Below are 17,448 nucleotides of genomic sequence, written 5' to 3'. Positions count from 1 at the left end.
TATACACTTGATTTCATACTTATAATCAGTAAACCAAAAACGCCTATATCTTGTATTCAATTTTATTTCTTATGCATTTTTGGTGTATTTGTTGATGATAGGAGTGAGAACATTAAAAAGCTATAAACTGCTCGTGAAACTCAAAGTGGGCCAAAATGAAAAAACATGACCTAAATATTTCTTGTACTTCTACATTTGTGCCAAATTAAAAAGAAATCGGAGTGTAACTTTTGGGTAGGTTTACTTGTTAACGTTCGTTCGGGCCGTGAGATACTTTAGGAAAAGTTTCCCCCCTTCCTTTCACGGGATTTTGTAAAATCTTCAATATTCCAATAAATAATACATTATTGATTTAGGACGAGTACAGATTATGAATATGAAATCTTAATATTATTTTCGTAGTCGTTTAGGAGATAAACGGTCCAAAATGTTGCAAAGTCGACAAACAGCTATGCTATTGATCACATCCATCTGAATTTGCTTGCAGATATTACTAGAATGGTAGATTGCTCTGAATTTCATATCACAGATAATTTTCTAGCAGACACAAAAAACAGCGACAAATTTTCACTGTGATATTTAGAATTCCACCGGTAAAATATCTTGATCAGTGTTAAATCAAAGAATCTAGATTTGTGTAAATATGTTATCAGTAGCCATCGACTAAATATTCTTTTATTTTTTCTCCTAATGCGTTGAGACGGAAATTCGTTTTCATTTGATACGCACCAAACTCGACAATCGAATCGCGCTTCTGTCTATGACCCAATAACTGACCCAATAAATACCTGCCATAGGAAACACACTCCTCGAACTGTCACAACACGACCTGCTCTCAGGCGTGCTTATAAACCGCATAGATATGCATAATTTATTCGATCGGTACTAGTTCGACAAGAAACGCAGGTTTCTTGTCGAACTAGTTTACTTATTGTTCGCGACATTTACATCTCGTTGACACATTTACGTGCCAAGATACTGCGCGCGCACGTGCGTGCATGTACGTGCATGTATGTGCGGTTAATCCCGCGTTATATGCCGTTTGTCACAAAGCAGCGAACATAATATCTAAGTTACGTGACTTTCTTACAAGAGAGAGAGAGAGAGAAAGACGCTTTATGATAAAACTGTAAGCGCGCTATTGCGATATTATGGCGAGACGCACCGGTTGCAACCGGCTGCAGCCGCCACTCGCATAGACCCGCATACTCCTCGCACCGTTTCCTTTTTTCTAACGGTGCAGACCGCTCATAAAATTCCCGCCTTGACCTACAATATCAGCCTTACCTGCCTGGCTAAATATAATTAACGAAGAACGAGATAGAGTAACGCACTCAGACACACACGCGCGCACATACCACTAAAAACCGCGATGTTAACGCTGATTTTACCGCGACGCAACAGCCCAGAACGCAACTCTGTTATCAACAATGTTGCATCAAGTCATAATGATTCCAGACAGACAAAATTGCACCCTTTAACGAATTAATCTGGTCCTCGCGCGTCAAGATACCTTCTCGCGTTGTTACCTCGTGACAATTAAGCGAGTTAACAATTCGCGACTCGACTCGACGCAAACAACTCGGTGCGATTAACATTTGAAGTATAAATGGACGTGTGTGCAGACCGCGGTAGTGGCGATTCTTTAAGGGGACTGGAGGGTCAGATTACCTGAAAATTATGCTTGTTTTTTCACATTTTTTTTATGACAAACTGAATGAATATGCGAAAGTGTTATTTATACAACATATAAAGAGAAGAAAAATATAATTTTGATGATAAAATACTCAATATAAGTCTATAGTGCATACAGTTAAAATATATTTCGTTTTTCTTTTCAAGATCATCATTTTGCAGTAATATTTTTGCAGTAATATCTCGGTTCAATTAAGCTGAATTTTAGTAGAAAATTTTCGTAAGTCGTTATCGCGTGAACCACTGATAAATTCGTGAAAATATTTAATTTTGAAATATTAATTTTTTCACGTTAAAAGAACTGAAAATTTAATAATATTCCATTAAGATATTTGCAATTTTATTAACTTTTACTTAATTTCTATTATAGTTCTATTCACACGATAACGATTAACTTATGGAAATTTTCTACCTAAAATTCAGCTTAATTGAACCACTGAGAGAGTCAAGATATTACTGCAAAATGACGATCTTGAAACGAAATATATTTTAACTGCATGTACCATACATCTATATTGCATATTTAATCATCAAAATTATATTTTTCTTTTCTTTATATATTGAATAAATATACGTCAAAATAACACTTTCGCATATTCAGTTTGTCATAAAAAATCATGAAAGAAGAAGCACGATTTTCAGGCAATCTGACCCTCCAGTCTCTTTAATTCCTCTCGATGATGTATCCACTTAAAACTTCATGCGATTTTGCGCGCGTTCGTTAATCGCGACTGTCGGCGCTCACGTTCTACACTAGAGGAATGTAATTTTAGTATTTCGTAATGTATATTTAATCGGAATTGAGCGCGTATTTATTGAATCCGCCGCCTCGCGCGGCATTTCACTTTGCGGCAGCGCAAAGGTTTCGAGTGAGCTTTCGTTGTTTTCAGAAACGCGAGTTCATCAAGTGTCGTTGCGTGCGTTCAACCTGTTGACGGTTCACCCTGCTGAAAGTAAAAATAGGAAATTATATATATATATATATAAGTACCAAAGAGATACTAAAGAGAACGCGCCCTAAAGTTGGAGATTGGAAATACCTTCGGGATTAATTAGGGTGGAAAGTGTCTGTACAAAAATGTCGAAGCAGATCATTGTAATATCACACACATCCAAAAAATATAATTTCTATTGATGACAAGATTTTTATTATATAATAGATAAAGAACGAAATTCTTGTAACTTTGTCGAGTTTTCAAATATGAGTTTTCAAGTATGAGTCTTCGAAAATAGAATCTGGTGTGCGTATTATATTTTTTTTTCAACTTTCTTTATTTTTATTACTTTCATATCACTTTGCAGTATGAGCCTCGATCGCAAAGACGTCTCTTATGTTGTTAAAATTAAATTTTTATACAATTTTCAATTTGGTGGAGATTGGAAAGTTGCAGTTGGAAAAGATCTGATTCTAAGATCTAATTCTAAGATCTAATTCTAAGATCTAATTCTAAGATCTAATTCTAAGATCTAATTCTAAGATATAATTCTCAGATATATAAGATGCCTTTATATATAATCGAGGCTGACATTACAAATTTATCCGAGCTTATTCCAATTTGAATGCTATCCAAGCCACCTGAAACTAGGTGGCAAAATTCAAGTGCCTTTTTCGCGACTCGCTCGTTGAACCCGACAGTTTTTCGGAGGAACAAAGATATTAGCGAACGTTGGTCCGATAAGTACGAGACTTGGGGTACCTCAGAGGTATCTCGGGAGCGAGGAAGGGTTCGAGCCGTGTTTCGCGTACCAGCACGAATTACGGTTCGCCGATGGGCGCCGGATTGGCCGCTCGTGGCGAACGGCACGGCGGGCCGACTGCCCGAGAGGTTGATGTCCGAACCCAGCGCCAACATTCCGACTCCTCTCGTTCCTTCCTGGTGGTCTCCGCGACTGGTTCCGTGCGTTCGGCCCGCGAGAATCGACGAGAAAAAGCGTTCTCGGTGTCCGTTCGACGCGGCGCGCCATGTGGAAAAGTTTCGTCACTTTCGTTAATGACTCGTTATCGCGGCCTCTCAATATACACGCTTGATTTCACGCCACAAAATTCCGATCGCGACCACTCGATAAGAGGGCATCGCCGCGGGATAAAACGCATTGGAATCTGCCAGACACACTCATGGAGAAAAATGCTTGGTTGTATTGACATGAAGTTTGGCTGCAATGAACGAACCAACGTGATTTTACACGAAGAGAGACGGAATTCCTGGTTCTTACAACCAAGTTTGGGTCATAGGAACCATAAAAATCCTGTTTCTTTCGTTGAGAAAAATTAATCAAGTCTCGAGTGTGTGTGAAATGATACTCGATTTTGAATCCGGCCTCTGAAATTGTTGCATCGAAATAATCAACTTCGAAATTGATGCGTGAATCGGTTCGTGTAACCGTTTGAATCACGCGGAATGGTACACTCCGTTCACTTGTTACAGTTATATGTCATATTATACATATAACTGTAAGGGCCATCGCACACAAAATGACATAGCTAGATATGCATAAAATCACATCAATCAATGAGGATAAAGTTACCATGTTGATCTGTAAAACATGCTGATTGGTCGAGACAATTTTATACTATGCATATGCAGCTACATTATTTTGTGTGCAACAGTTCTAATATTTTAATTCTATTTCCAAGTCGAAATTTTGATCCTACTTTCAGCCTTACTATTTCATTCAATACCTATTTTGATATCCTATAATACAAACCTGTTTTAAAGAAAGCGAAAAGGGAAATTTCGAGCATCATCAGAATCAAAGTAGAAATATATCATTAGAATTATATTTATTTTGCTAACTTAGCTCCTATACTGCATTGTAGAATTCAAGGTTTAACAGAGCCAAAGTTTCTGGAAAGTTCAGACGGCAGTTATCGCGAGAAAGACTAATGCGTATCGTAACGTATGCATTCAGTGCACTTTTTCCCGCATTCGCCCGCGCCTCTGCCACGACAATGCCTCTCCCGGAGCACAATGTGAACCAGCGGCGAGTGGCGAAACGGGGCCATAGGATGACACAATAATAGCGATGCAACGGCACATTCGCGTCATCTGCTCGGCTATTAATATAGCCGAGAGAGGACCATCTATTTCGGAAACGACACGTCCGGGTTGGTTCGCGTTTGGAAGCCTCGGCGTTATTAAAAATACAGTGTTTTAAGGAGACCGCGCGGACGCGTGTTCATAATCGCTCCTGGCGCCTTAAAATAGCGCCAAGAGGTCCCAAGATAATATGATCGGATTGAATATGTCTTCTTTCTTTACGCCAATATTTTCCACGTGCGCGTAGAACTTTTACGGCGGAGCGCACTCGGTTACACTGCGACTTCGTGTTTGTCGCGCCGTCGTTCCGCGGATAGAAGACGTAGAAAGTCGGATGGCAGAGACAGGAATAGAAAATCGTAGTCGCGTGCCCGGCAGATCGACCAGAATTTTAAGTGAATTTCACTCAAAAGAATATAATCTTATTCTCAATGGATGTTCTTATATTTGGCCTCAAAAGAATTGTTCTAAAATCGAAAGAAAAATATTATGTGTGTAACACTAAAAAAAAGAAAAGAAAAATTCAAATTAAATCTGATCAAATTAGATTGTATTCATATTTATCACATAGATGAAATAAAAATCCGAAAAAATTATCAAACTTTGTCACAAACAATATGTAACAACAAATGTAATGTGAGGATCTAATTGTAACTTTTGGTAAATTTATTACTGCGTCAGTACAACAAGAAATCTATTTCGCGCGACGTAAACTTACTAATTAATTTAATACAGTATGTTTACTTCATAAAAGTAATTAAAGTAAAGTTGTAAAGTTTCCATCATCGATTGTCTCAGGTTGTGATAATCATGAAAGTCTGTCTGAGTGATTGCAAGCTGCTATTTCCTGTAACTCCATGTTCTAAGCGAAAGTTCTTACCGAAAGAGTATTCCCTTTCTGTTCAAGTGATTAATCTACTATCACTTCTCTCTCTTTTGAATCAAAAGGAATATGTTTGCTTGAAGTACACTGAGGGAATAATTATATTAAAATCAACAAATATTTCTTTGATGGGTGCCATTAACATACTTGAATCTATATTCTCTTTATTTAAACCAAATATTGTTTATTTAAATCAGGTAAACAATATTTGATTTAAATAGATAAATAAAGAGAATGTAGATTTAAGTAAATATGTTAATGGCACCCATCGAAGAAATATTTGTTGATTTTAATATAATTTTTCTTTCAGTGTGTCCTGTTACTAGAAGATATCTCTTCCAATGAATAAGACTTCCAATGAAAAAAAAACCTATTGCTCTCTCTCTGTTTTACTCCCGCTTAAGCGTATACATATCTATCTTTTCTTTGGCCCGTAAGATACGAAGTGGCGACAAGGAAAGTCGATTCGCACATTTTTTCAGGTAATTATCAAACTTCGAAATATTTTTGTAGATATGTGTCAGTGCTAAAGAAGTAAGACAATACTTGCACTTTATATAAAAGACGAGATTCTTCGAATTTTGAAAATATCGTGCTTAGAATATTTTCCTTTCGGTTTTCGTTGGGAAGATTCCACATATAAGAGGATATCCTCTAATAACAAGATTATATTTTCTGGCTCAAGGCAGAAACCTGCGAGAACCGATCGTCGCAGCGAGGAATCTTCCATATTCCCGTAATGATCGTGCGCGCGCGCGCGCGCGCGAGTGAAAGTTTTCCTATTTATACGAAAAGTGTAGCGGAAGCAGCGAATAATTGGCCGTCGAGGATGATGACCGTAGAGAAAAAAGAGGAGTTCGAGAGTCACGAGGCGAGAATCGCACGTCCGACAGTCGTCTTCGATACGGACGAAGTCGCGAAAGAATACCGGCGGGTATTTTATGACGCTTCGCGGTATGCAGTACGCGCGCGAGATTGATTATGTCCATGAAGTTTGTGGGATTTTCGCGCGGTACAACTCTCTCCTCGCGTGGCTCGCGGAACTCCCGCCGGGAAACTCGCGGCATTTGCGACAGTTCGATGCTCCACGAAAGTCACGTTCGTTAATTTAATTTGTGCTCGCCCGATATTTATAACGCGCTCGCGTGCGCAATCGTGTCCCGGCGAGTCGTGTACGCAAATCGTACGTGCAAGTCGGCCGTGCGTGTAAACGAGTTCACAGTCTTCGTTCTCACCTGCTACAAGGTAGTATCGAATGGAAGCTACACGCCGACTGGATAACGGTACGAAGGTATACGTGAGAGTGAGCGAGCGAGAGAAAGAAAGAGAGAGGGAGGGTGGAGGGGAGGAGAGAGAGAGAGAGAGAGAGAGAGATCGTGACAAAAATCGTGTCTCCTATCGAACAGGTAAGAAAACGTCGTCGATCGCACAGTAGGTCGTGTCGGTGACGCGATAATTAACACTTATCAAGCATCGCCTACGATACGTACAGTAAGCTCAGCGTAAGAAGTAAGAATAGAGATAAAGAATAAAAATAATTTATTTTGTTTATATATATGTACCTGCTTATACATTCATTTTCTTATTCATTGGAAAATGAATTCTTTAACCTTCTAGCCGTGCTCTTTTTTGACCCGGAGCAGTTTCAAAGTTCACACAGTTTTTGTAATATTCTAAATACAAATGTGATATTTCGCGACTTTTCGAGTTATTTTAGAAAAAGTCAGTATATACTGTACTAAATTACTTTATATAATATTAAAAGATATGAAAGAATACATATATCAATTAAATGGTGAGTTCTCACCATTAGGTCTATTTAGAACATGATCAAAGTATACCCGAAACGATTAGAAGGTTAACTTAAATATTTCAAGGGAAGTTAGAGTATCAGCGAAATAAATTATTTTTATTTCTTATTCCTACTTTTACTTCTTATACCAAGCTTACTCCATATATTGTAGACGAAGCCTCGGTATCGGCCAATCGTTGCGCGTATTAGCGTGGACTTTTGGGGCCCGGTATTAATAGTCGTTTTGCCTGAGAGACTTGAGCACCTCACGTGAGATGCTCGAATTTGAGCCTGGAGTTAGATATAGGCGGTGTTTTTCGGTGGAATTGCGATTTGACAGTCGCAGCGTCTTGTATCGCGCATGATTCATCGTATTATATAACTTAATTGGAAGAATCCTCACGCACACAGATCTAACTCTAAATTCGGACTCGCGTATCTCGGAGTATCTTGTAATTACTGAAACAAAAAGTATAAAATACAAGTACGAAAGTTGCACTCGAGTCACGCCATCGATATCGCCGAGCTGGTCCGAGACAGACGATCTTCGTTAAAGTTAAATGGTTCTTGAAAACTTTGAGGGAAAAGGAAAGAGAGAGAGAGAAAACGGCAGAGACTGTCACTGCCGAGTCTTGCTCACCAGAAGAAGATTCGCCAACAGTCTGAAACTTCGCGGAAAGTAAACTCGCGTCTGACCTGTCTGACAGTCAGATACGCGATAATCGTTAACAGAAGTACGCGTAATTTCGTATGACGTGTAACGTAAGCCTCGCGTTTCGCTACGCGAAACGAGATTTCGCGGAATATCGCGCTGCTAACGTAACGGTACAATCGATACACCGTATAAGATGACCGATGCGACGATACATATATCAGCGTATATATATATATATTCGCAATCGTCGCTGTGAGTGCGCGGATTCCGGGGCGAAAATTGGCCCTCGCCCTCCCCTCCCCCTTCCATGCATGCATCCATGACTCATTCCGCGCGATAACGCTATTTCTGTTGGTCCGCTAATGCGGGTTCACATGCTGGCCGGAGACTCACTTGCTCGCTCGGCAGCTTATCTCCGTTTGAATAATATTAAATACCAAAAGCAACAGATACGTCAGTGTAAGTGATGCCATTATGCGTCTCATCCTTTGTCTTTGACAATGATAATCCCGTCGGGATGATTGATAATCCGCAACACCGAGCGACGTTGCCGCTAACGTCGGTTAACTGTTCTTAATAAACGTCATAGAAATCGTCTGAAAGAATTAATTTAAACGTCTATGCCTCTCTTTCTCTCCCTCTCTTTCCTACTTCCTCTCTTCTAACAATGAACGAAACACATACACACACACATGTGTGTGTGTATGTGTGTGCAGTTAATCGGCTACTCTCTTCGCTTAATAGACGCAATTAGATTTTAGACGATTTCTCGAACGTTTTCCCGCGGATAGAACGGAAATCGAATCGACCGAGCGGCATCCCCGGCGTGAAATTTCTCCGCGGTCGATGACTATCGTTACGTAATCCACGTCCTTTCGCAACGTCGCGCCTTATTGTCGATAACAATGGTAATGTTACGAACGGTCTAATGGGTTTCTTATTAAATCCCGGCCGGGAAAGTAGCGCGCGAATGTAGATCGCCTTCCGCGCGGCTTATTTTCCGCGATACTTCTCTTTCGTTGTTGTATAACACTGCAAAAAACTTCGTGTCAAGTTTAGCACATTTCGCATGTTCCAATTTACCCGCTCTAACTTTTGCGTTGATTTAATAGAACGCAGCTTATCTGAACACTCCGCGCGTAAAATGTCACCAAGAATTTGTACGCGTAAACCGCGTTGTTGTAACACCTAGAAATTGTGAATACGGACTCAACGCACAGATAGTCGAAATGACATGATGTGCTAACAAATTTTGATAATGCGGAGAGAAGTGTCTTCCATTGAAACACGTCGAGCATCCGTCGCGCGAGACGGAAAACTCGGTTATCTTATACGGAGGTGTTTGGCACCCACGCGAAGTAAATGTTTTGTGGGAACGAGACCCACGCAAAAATTCACGAGCACACCCAAGTTTCGCTGAACCTCGCCGACAAGCTTCTCGATAGAGGGATACGCGATGATTCGGCGATAAGTCACGACTCGTCTCGTCTCGACTCTGTTACTCCGTTGTCGGAGAAATTCCATCTGTCGCGCACGAGAGGGAGACTATTAATTATAACAGACACTAGTGTTAAAAAATTCATTTCCCTCTCGTTTCAGTTCCTTCAGAATCTGGGCAAGGTCGACCGAACCGCGGACGACATATTCGACGAGCACCTGCAAAACTTCACGAGGCAGCAGAACTCCGCTAACAGGCTGCAAAAGGAGTTCAACAATTACATCAGGTGTGTTCGAGGTGAGTCGAGAGATCTTGTCGTAATCCCTTCCTTAACCCTTTGCGGCACAGTGGCACTTCTGAGGCACACCTTTTTGCGCTCGGTTTTTTATTCTTTTTACATACTTCTTAATGTATTAGGACGTATGTAATCATATATTTAGATTCCTAGGACATCAATTATTACGAAAAAGTATTTTCAAAATTTTAGTTTCGATTTTTTGGATTTTATAAGTGAACAAAATACAAAAAAAAAACACTTTTTCATAGAGTAAATGTAATTGTGACTAATCTACAGAAGATATTTGAGCGAAACTTGGTACTTGGAGTATTTTTGGATCGCTGATTTCGAATTCCTAGTTGAAATAGAAAAATTTAAAACAGTGAATTCACATGCCGCTACGTTAGGCGGTTTCACATTTTGCTCATATTCGTCATCGAATTCGCCATTTTGAATTTCGAAATGTTGAGTTCACATTCGTAATTAGCGATCCCAAAAACCCCCGGATAATAAATTTCAGGTGAATCCTATGTAAGGAAAAATGTATGCTTCAAAGGGTTAAACAGCGCAATCACAACGGTTTATTAGGTGCGTTTGAGGAAGGAAAATGGAAAAGTTCTACTTAATCAAAAATTCTATTGAACAGAGTTTGGAACAAACATGTTTTTACATGTAATAATATATTTACTTAAATCTAAATTCTTTTATTTAAATAGAAAAATAATTCATGTGCTTTCGTGAAAAGCTAAGATTTTAAGGAAATGCATATTTTCTTATCTGAATATTTTATATTAATATAAATGAGTATATTATTAATACCCGGACAAATATTTTGTATTTTTTAAATAACCTTTCTCTCAGTGTACATATAATCGGGAATTGAGTGTTCGGAAAAATAAAGTGACGCAGTAATCTGGCGAGTCTTTTTTTACTCAATAAAAAAGAAGCGTCCGATAAATCTATTTTTAGTTTCATTTTGAGTTTATATTTATTTTCGATTTAATCCCCATTCGCGTAGGAGGCTGGAAACAGATTGCTCTGTATTTGCAATTTCGTACGTGATCGAACAGAATCAGGCATTCGAGAGCGCATTGTCGTTTGGCAAATCTTGTTTGGCGCCGAACGAGATGAAAATTTCGCTGAAAAATTACGAAGGTCGCGTCGTCATCGTTCGGGAAAATCATTTTCGCTTTCCGTCAATCAGCGCGCGCTCGTTCTCGTCGCCGCGTATCATCTCGCGGCTGAATGACGGACGGATGAATAAGTCAGGGACATTGAGTAACGAGCGACGGTATAGTTCTGTGCGCGGGCATACGACATCAATTACGACGGCAGGAATCGACGTAATATTTTAATCGCGCGCATATTCGGTAATACAACACAGAGTGGGTAGATAGACGAGACACGTACGCGCGCCCGTGCGAAGCAAAGCGACCACTGAATGATGGCAGGAAGAAATTACTTCCGGCGTAATTCGCCACGATCTCCCGCGCCACGGCGTGTCGAAAATATTAAAACAGCGCGACCTTGCAGCCGCGATTGTTAATATTTCAGATAAGATAAGTGGCGCGCGACTGCGACGCACCGAGCGCGAGCTATGCAATCGATAGGGCGCGGTCGGCAAGTAGGATGCAGCTGATTTGTCCGCATCTTCTCTTACCCAGACGATGCATTAACGGACTTGAAAACTACCGATAGAATACTGACATTTTTCTGCAGAGTTTACTTCGTATCCCACGGAAAAAAAAGATCTGCTATATATGGAGAACTAAACATAATTTGCTGTATTAGCCACTTCTTCTTCGCTGCAGGAGCCAATTTCCTTGCTATGATAACAAGAAAATCTGCTCCTGCAACAAAAAAAGTAGCTAAAGCAATAAGTTATGTTTAGTTAGTTGTCCATCTGTAGCAAATTTGCTACAGATAGACAGCCACTTTTCTTGCTGCAGGAGCAGATTTTCTTGTTATTATAGTAAGAAAATAGGTTCCTATAGCAGAGAAAACCAGCGAATTATATTTAGCTGTCCATATGTAGCAAATTAGTTTGCTGCAGCAAATTATTTTTTTCCGTGCCCGAGTCGAAATTTTGATCCTACTTTCAGTCTCACTATTTCATTCAACGTTTTCTATTTTAATACTTTGAAATCTACATCTTTTGATTCTATTTAACCTATTTAGGTCAAAATTTTGATCCTATTTTCAGCCTCACTATTCCATTAGACCTTAAATTTTCACGAAAGCAATTGTTTATTCTACTCATACAAATAAAAAAACTCTACAAATAAAAGAACTTAAGTAAATATTTAATATCAATATCCGCCGGATATATCTCCTATTTTCTAAATATTTTCTCTCTCAGAGCAGATATCTGAAAACATGTCGAATAAATTTTATTATATTTATTTGTAAAAACTGTTAATCTCCTTCGTTTTCTATTTTGTCTGACAAACACGACAAATCACCTGCCCAGTATATGCCTTTTCTTTTTTTTTTCTCCATTATGTCGCCGATCTTTCACCTCGTCTCTCCGTATTCGGAGTTTCGCGAGATCTCAGGACGACGCGATGCAAAATTCACAGGTGTGACAAACGCGAGGAAGAATTTTCGATAAGCCCGCCGTCGCCGCGACTCTCCGTTATGCAAACGTCGCGCAACATTCAGCCGCTTGACTTCATCCTTCTCCTCACTTCAAGTAGGAAGTGTTAATTTCGGAGAACGCGTGGCACCCGCGTCAGCAGCGGTTCCTCTTAGCCTTCCTTTTATCACCCGACAGACGGCTGTGCAACGTCGTTTGCACATTAATACCCGCATGCGACGGGAGAACCGAGTTTCTCGCTCGGTGAACGGTGCCTCCGTCGACAATATGGACGGAAGTATTGCTCTCGGTGGCAGAAAAGGTTGCGACACCTTTCTCTCTCAATGAATTCCGCGACGTGTGTCCGTATTCAATAGGAGAGTTGATTTTTTTAGCAGTTCTCGAGAGGTAAATCGTCACGACGGAGAATGATGAACGCGAAATATCGAGACGCTCGAAAATCGACTGTCGAGTTGGTCGGTTCTTAAATCAGAGAGACTCTTCTCACTTTTCAATTAGAGTGTTTTCCAAGTTTTCACGAAATTCGTGGAAAAGTATGTACGTTGTAAGAGGAACATTTTTCTCCTTCAGTATTCCGCAATAAATAAACGAAAGCGTGGTTAACTTGCGACGACTTGCCTCTTGTGCCAACCTGCCCCAACCCCAACACGTAACTCAATGAGAAACTCAATGAGATAATATCATTGTGCCGGTCACATTGGTGACTGTATATCACCGCGGCGTTTAAAGTGTTAATGAACGGCGGGATCCAACACGAGGATCCTTTATCGCCGGCGTTCTTATCGTCGTTCTAGTCCAGCCGGATGAGAGGAAAGTCGAAAGAAAAAAAGGCACGAGAAAGGTAGCCTTCTGCTGATCGTCGAGACTAAAAAGCAATGATACTGAAAATTACGACGGTCGATTACCGTAATAGCGCTAACGACAATGCCGTTAGCGCTCGCGCGAATCATCCGTATTAACGCTACTTGCTGCGCGCCTTCAATTGCTCGCGGTGGTGCGACGTTAATTGAAGAAACTGATTTACGATTTAGCCGCGTTTTGATAGCGTTGACGCTTTCGCCTAATAAGTGTGAATTATCGCATCTATGCTGTCTCGAACGCTGTCATCTCTCATCAAATTCTACACACGCTTCCTCCTCTCCTCTCCTCTCATCTTGTCCTCGCGGGAATCGTGTGTCACCGGCGTCGAAATTCAACACGTACGACAACGAGACCTCGCCACGCGATTCGAGGCGTGCAACTTTTGCGTTCGCCTTATTATCGCGCCGCGGGTGAACGCGCTAAGGTGAGGTCTATAGATGTAGGTCAGCAAAGTGGTGGACACAAAACCCCGGCCGCTCCCCGCGCGAATTCCCGAGTGTCGTCGGTGAGACGGGGGCTCACTCGACGACCGCTTTTACGTGCGTCTCGTCGAAGTTCGAACAATTTCTTTCCGCGATTCGATGAGATAATGAGATATTAACGTATTGAGCGGCTGGCAAGACGCATGATTTAAACATTAAGAAAATTACAGTCGATTATTCTTGAACCGTGAGAAGAATCATCGACTGTGATTGGCCAATTCACTTACCGCTCAAATTCTACAAATTTTCTGGCGTGGTTCCGGTCTTAAAGTAGACGAGATTAAATAAAAATGACAGTTGAACCGATGTGTGGATTTTGTTTTGCAGCGGTGCAAGCCGCCTCGAAGACACTCATGGACTCGTTGAATGAAATCTACGAGAGCCAATGGACCGGACACGATCTGTTATACGTACAGGCACAAAATCTCGACATGCTGTGGCAGGATTTCACTCACAAGCTCGCGGATCAGGTTCTTGTGCCACTCAACACATATCAGAGCCAATTCCCGGAGATGAGGGTATGTTGTCTCTCTGTATCTGTGCGCGTGTGTGTGTGTAAGCCTGTGCTGATGGTCGCTTTGAGCGATCCTTCTCTCTCGATGTAATGTTGTTTTTAGCATGTTTCATAAAAAAATTACATATAATGTGAGAAAGAATCGAGCAAAAATACCGGGTTTCAAGACCGCGCAAATTTAGTTGCACAAAGCGTGTCAAATTGAGTGAAAATCGAGTCAGATTAACGATCGTTGGAAATTCTAACTGATTATTTCTGATGTTTCCTGACACTCTATTATCTTTCTTCTGGTTTTTCAGAAAAAAATCGACAAGCGCGGCCGTAAATTGGTGGACTACGACAGTCAGAGACACAATTTCCAGTCGCTGCAGTGCAATCCAAAAAAGAGGGATGAGTTGAAGGTGTCCCGGGGGAAGGAACTGTTGGAAGAGGCGAAGCGTACGTACGAGCAGCTGAATTCCGAGCTGCACGACGAGCTGCCGGCATTGTACGACTCGCGCGTGCTTTTCCTCGTCACCAATCTGCAGACCCTCTTCGCCGCCGAGCAAGTGTTCCACACGGAAAGTGCCAAGGTATCGACCAATTCTACGCGTGCGTTTTATAGTTTAGTCATTCCCAGCAATTGCGCGCTGCAATTGCGCGCTGCAATATTTAAGAGTTAAGCCACTAAACAGCCTCGTATCGATCAATTGACTTTTAAATGATACTTTACGTCCAACGAATGTTTTTTTACAGTTACAGGATTGAAAGTTTCGATTTTGAGTTTTAGAAAAAAAATGGACAAAACTCGCAAATATAGCTTCACGCGTGTATACTATTTCGCACTTATATTTCCAGGTGTATTCCGAATTGGAAGCGATCGTCGATAAATTAGCCAACGAGAGTCAACGAGGTTCTTACACGCTGAAGAAGAACACGGAACCGCAATCGCCCAAGTCGCCGAACGCAAACTCGTCGTGAGTAAATTAATTCTAATAAAAACCAAAATACTTTTCAGTGCCTCGTTAACAAAATCACAGTTGTTCGTAACTGACACTTGTTACTAAAACGAGACGTCTCATTTTAATAACAAATGTCAACTGCGACATAAATTTATCTTTAGTTTTATTAATGTGATACTGAAAAATATATAGCTTTCAATGGCCCCTGGCACTTCCTTTATTAATTTGACATAAAAAAGTCTTTAATTTTTATCTTTTAAATCAATTCTCTGAAATGTTAATAGCGCTAGTCAGATATTGTTGTAAACACAGTAATTACGAAACAAGGAACAAGGACGACTATGTAAAACACGGTGTAGAGGGTGGGAGGATGGTATCGGGGGAATCATAGAGAACACGGTAGAACGCGGCCGATAATTAATGCAAGATAAACGCGCGATCTGCCGCGATTGCGCGAAACGCAGTAGTATCAAATCATTATGTAAAGCGGAGCCGTAGTAATTATACAAAGTAGGCGAAATGTATATCGCAGTCAATGGCAGAGCAGTAACAAAAGTCCCGATTTGTTTCAGCTTAATAATCAACACGCAACCGTCGCAGAACAATATCTCAGGAGGTAATTATTTTCGCATTCGTATTTCCGCTCGAATACTCGTCTTTCCCGTCCCGTCTGGGCTGCTCCCCGTGCCTCGGATACTCGCGTAGACGTGCGTGTGTGCGTTGCCCTGATACTTGCATGCCTCCTCTCGTGATGTGTATCCCCGTCGCCTGCTACTCGCGAATGGGAACGGGAAAACGACGGGAGTACGCGCGACCGTTCCCGCTGGAAAGAACGCCGTGTTGTTGGACTTACGGCGTGCGTTCAGTTTTGAGTGTGCTTCCCTGTCGCGTGTTTCAGCCCTAGACGACACCGTGCCCGAGGCCAGAGACTCGTCGCCGACCACCCAGATAAATGGCAACGCTAACAGCAACGCTAACAGCAACGCTAACAGCAATGATAACTCTCTCAATAACCAGGACGCGTCGCCGCAGAGCGCAGTAGCGCCTTCCAAGCGGGTTGAGGAGTTGTACGATATTCCTGTCGGTAAGTCGCCCGCGGATATTGAACTCCGCGGAGTGCCCTTTGACGCTCCTTTATGTTCCTAACGCTGTTCGGCTCCAACATTTATCCCAAATACGCATTCTCGACTAATGACGTCTGTTCTCCTTTTCTTTCCACAAACCGTCGTCAAATAGAAGACAGATATAGGATATTCAAGTGAGAATACAAAACATATGAAAATAAATCATATTGTTGGGAACAAGTTCGTCGTCCTGTGAATCGTTTTAATCGTCGATTCATTTCCGTTTCGCGCAGTTAAATTCAATTTGTCGCCCGAATTCCCCCGAGTAAATTATGCGCATACGTGATACACGGTAATTCGAGAGTGTCTGTCAAAAAAATTTGTAGCATCGTGACCGTTAGTTGGTAGTAGCGCTGCTTGCTGCTGCCTCTCTTGTGCATGGTCTTGCCGAGGCGAATAGTTCGATCCGAACGCGATCGACTATATGTACAATTGTTATAAATGAACGAAACGTACTTTTTGAACGTTGCATGTCGAGCAATATCGTGTCCGGCCGCGGACGAGATCGCAGACAGGTCCATGACTAACGGGGCGGATTCGATGCTTCTAGAGGTGGAATATGAAAATGCTACCAATTTCTCTGTAGGGGCGACGACCGACAATCTACCGCCGGGCGTGCTGTACAGAGTGAAGGCCACTTACAAGTACAGCCGCGAGGACGTCGACGAGTTGTCGTTCGACGTCGGTGAGATCATACGCGTCGTGGAGTACGACGATCCGGAGGAACAGGTGCGTGTTTCCGATTGCTCGTAGACGAGAGTCGACTCTCATCCGCGACGCATTTTTAAGTGCACGGCGCGCTCGCGCCTACATTTCCAGTGACTCTTATCTTATCTCGATGTCGCTTTCGTTTGCTGCAGGAAGAAGGCTGGTTAATGGGCATCAAGGAAGGCACCAACGAGAAGGGCATGTTCCCGGCGAATTTCACGAAGCCGCTGTGAGAGAGTTACGCACGATTCGCCATTTAACACTCCAATGCTCACAGAAGAACAGCGTATTTTACTCTAAGATAAGTTAAAGAGTCGTAATTGAAACGGGAGATAAGAATCGTCGAGCGCGTGTACGTGCGCAAGAGAGAGGGAGAGAAAGCGAAGAAAGAGAGAGAGAGAGAGAGAGAGAGAGAGAGAGAGAGAGAGAGAGAGAGAGAGAGAG

At 41.6% G+C, this 17,448-nt stretch overlaps 1 protein-coding gene across 6 annotated transcripts in view; it reads left to right on the top strand.

Moving 5' to 3' along the window:
• The window catches only part of LOC116842373 (myc box-dependent-interacting protein 1), a 45,666-nt gene extending 28,224 nt beyond the window's left edge, over positions 1–17,442 (top strand). The window contains exons 2-9 of one of the 6 annotated variants that reach the window (XM_032811508.1): positions 9,663–9,798; positions 14,045–14,235; positions 14,531–14,803; positions 15,069–15,187; positions 15,745–15,788; positions 16,071–16,256; positions 16,769–17,025; positions 17,157–17,442. In XM_032811508.1, the coding sequence (XP_032667399.1) occupies positions 9,663–9,798; positions 14,045–14,235; positions 14,531–14,803; positions 15,069–15,187; positions 15,745–15,788; positions 16,071–16,256; positions 16,769–17,025; positions 17,157–17,237 (1,287 nt within the window). In that variant the 3' untranslated portion in view covers positions 17,238–17,442. Of the gene's footprint in view, positions 1–9,662; positions 9,799–14,044; positions 14,236–14,530; positions 14,804–15,068; positions 15,188–15,744; positions 15,789–16,070; positions 16,257–16,765; positions 17,026–17,156 lie in introns of all 6 variants that reach the window. The other 5 variants (XM_032811499.1, XM_032811517.1, XM_032811527.1 and 2 more) reach the window with 5 other exon arrangements.
• Positions 17,443–17,448: the final 6 nt, after the last annotated feature.

The sequence above is a fragment of the Odontomachus brunneus genome, unplaced genomic scaffold (genome assembly GCF_010583005.1).
Source record: "Odontomachus brunneus isolate Ranch 3 - 2012 unplaced genomic scaffold, Obru_v1 Obru_scaffold_002, whole genome shotgun sequence".
Lineage (NCBI taxonomy): Eukaryota > Metazoa > Arthropoda > Insecta > Hymenoptera > Formicidae > Odontomachus > Odontomachus brunneus.
The sequence above is the reverse complement of the archived record's forward strand: the minus strand, read 5'-3'. Positions and strand labels throughout refer to the sequence as shown.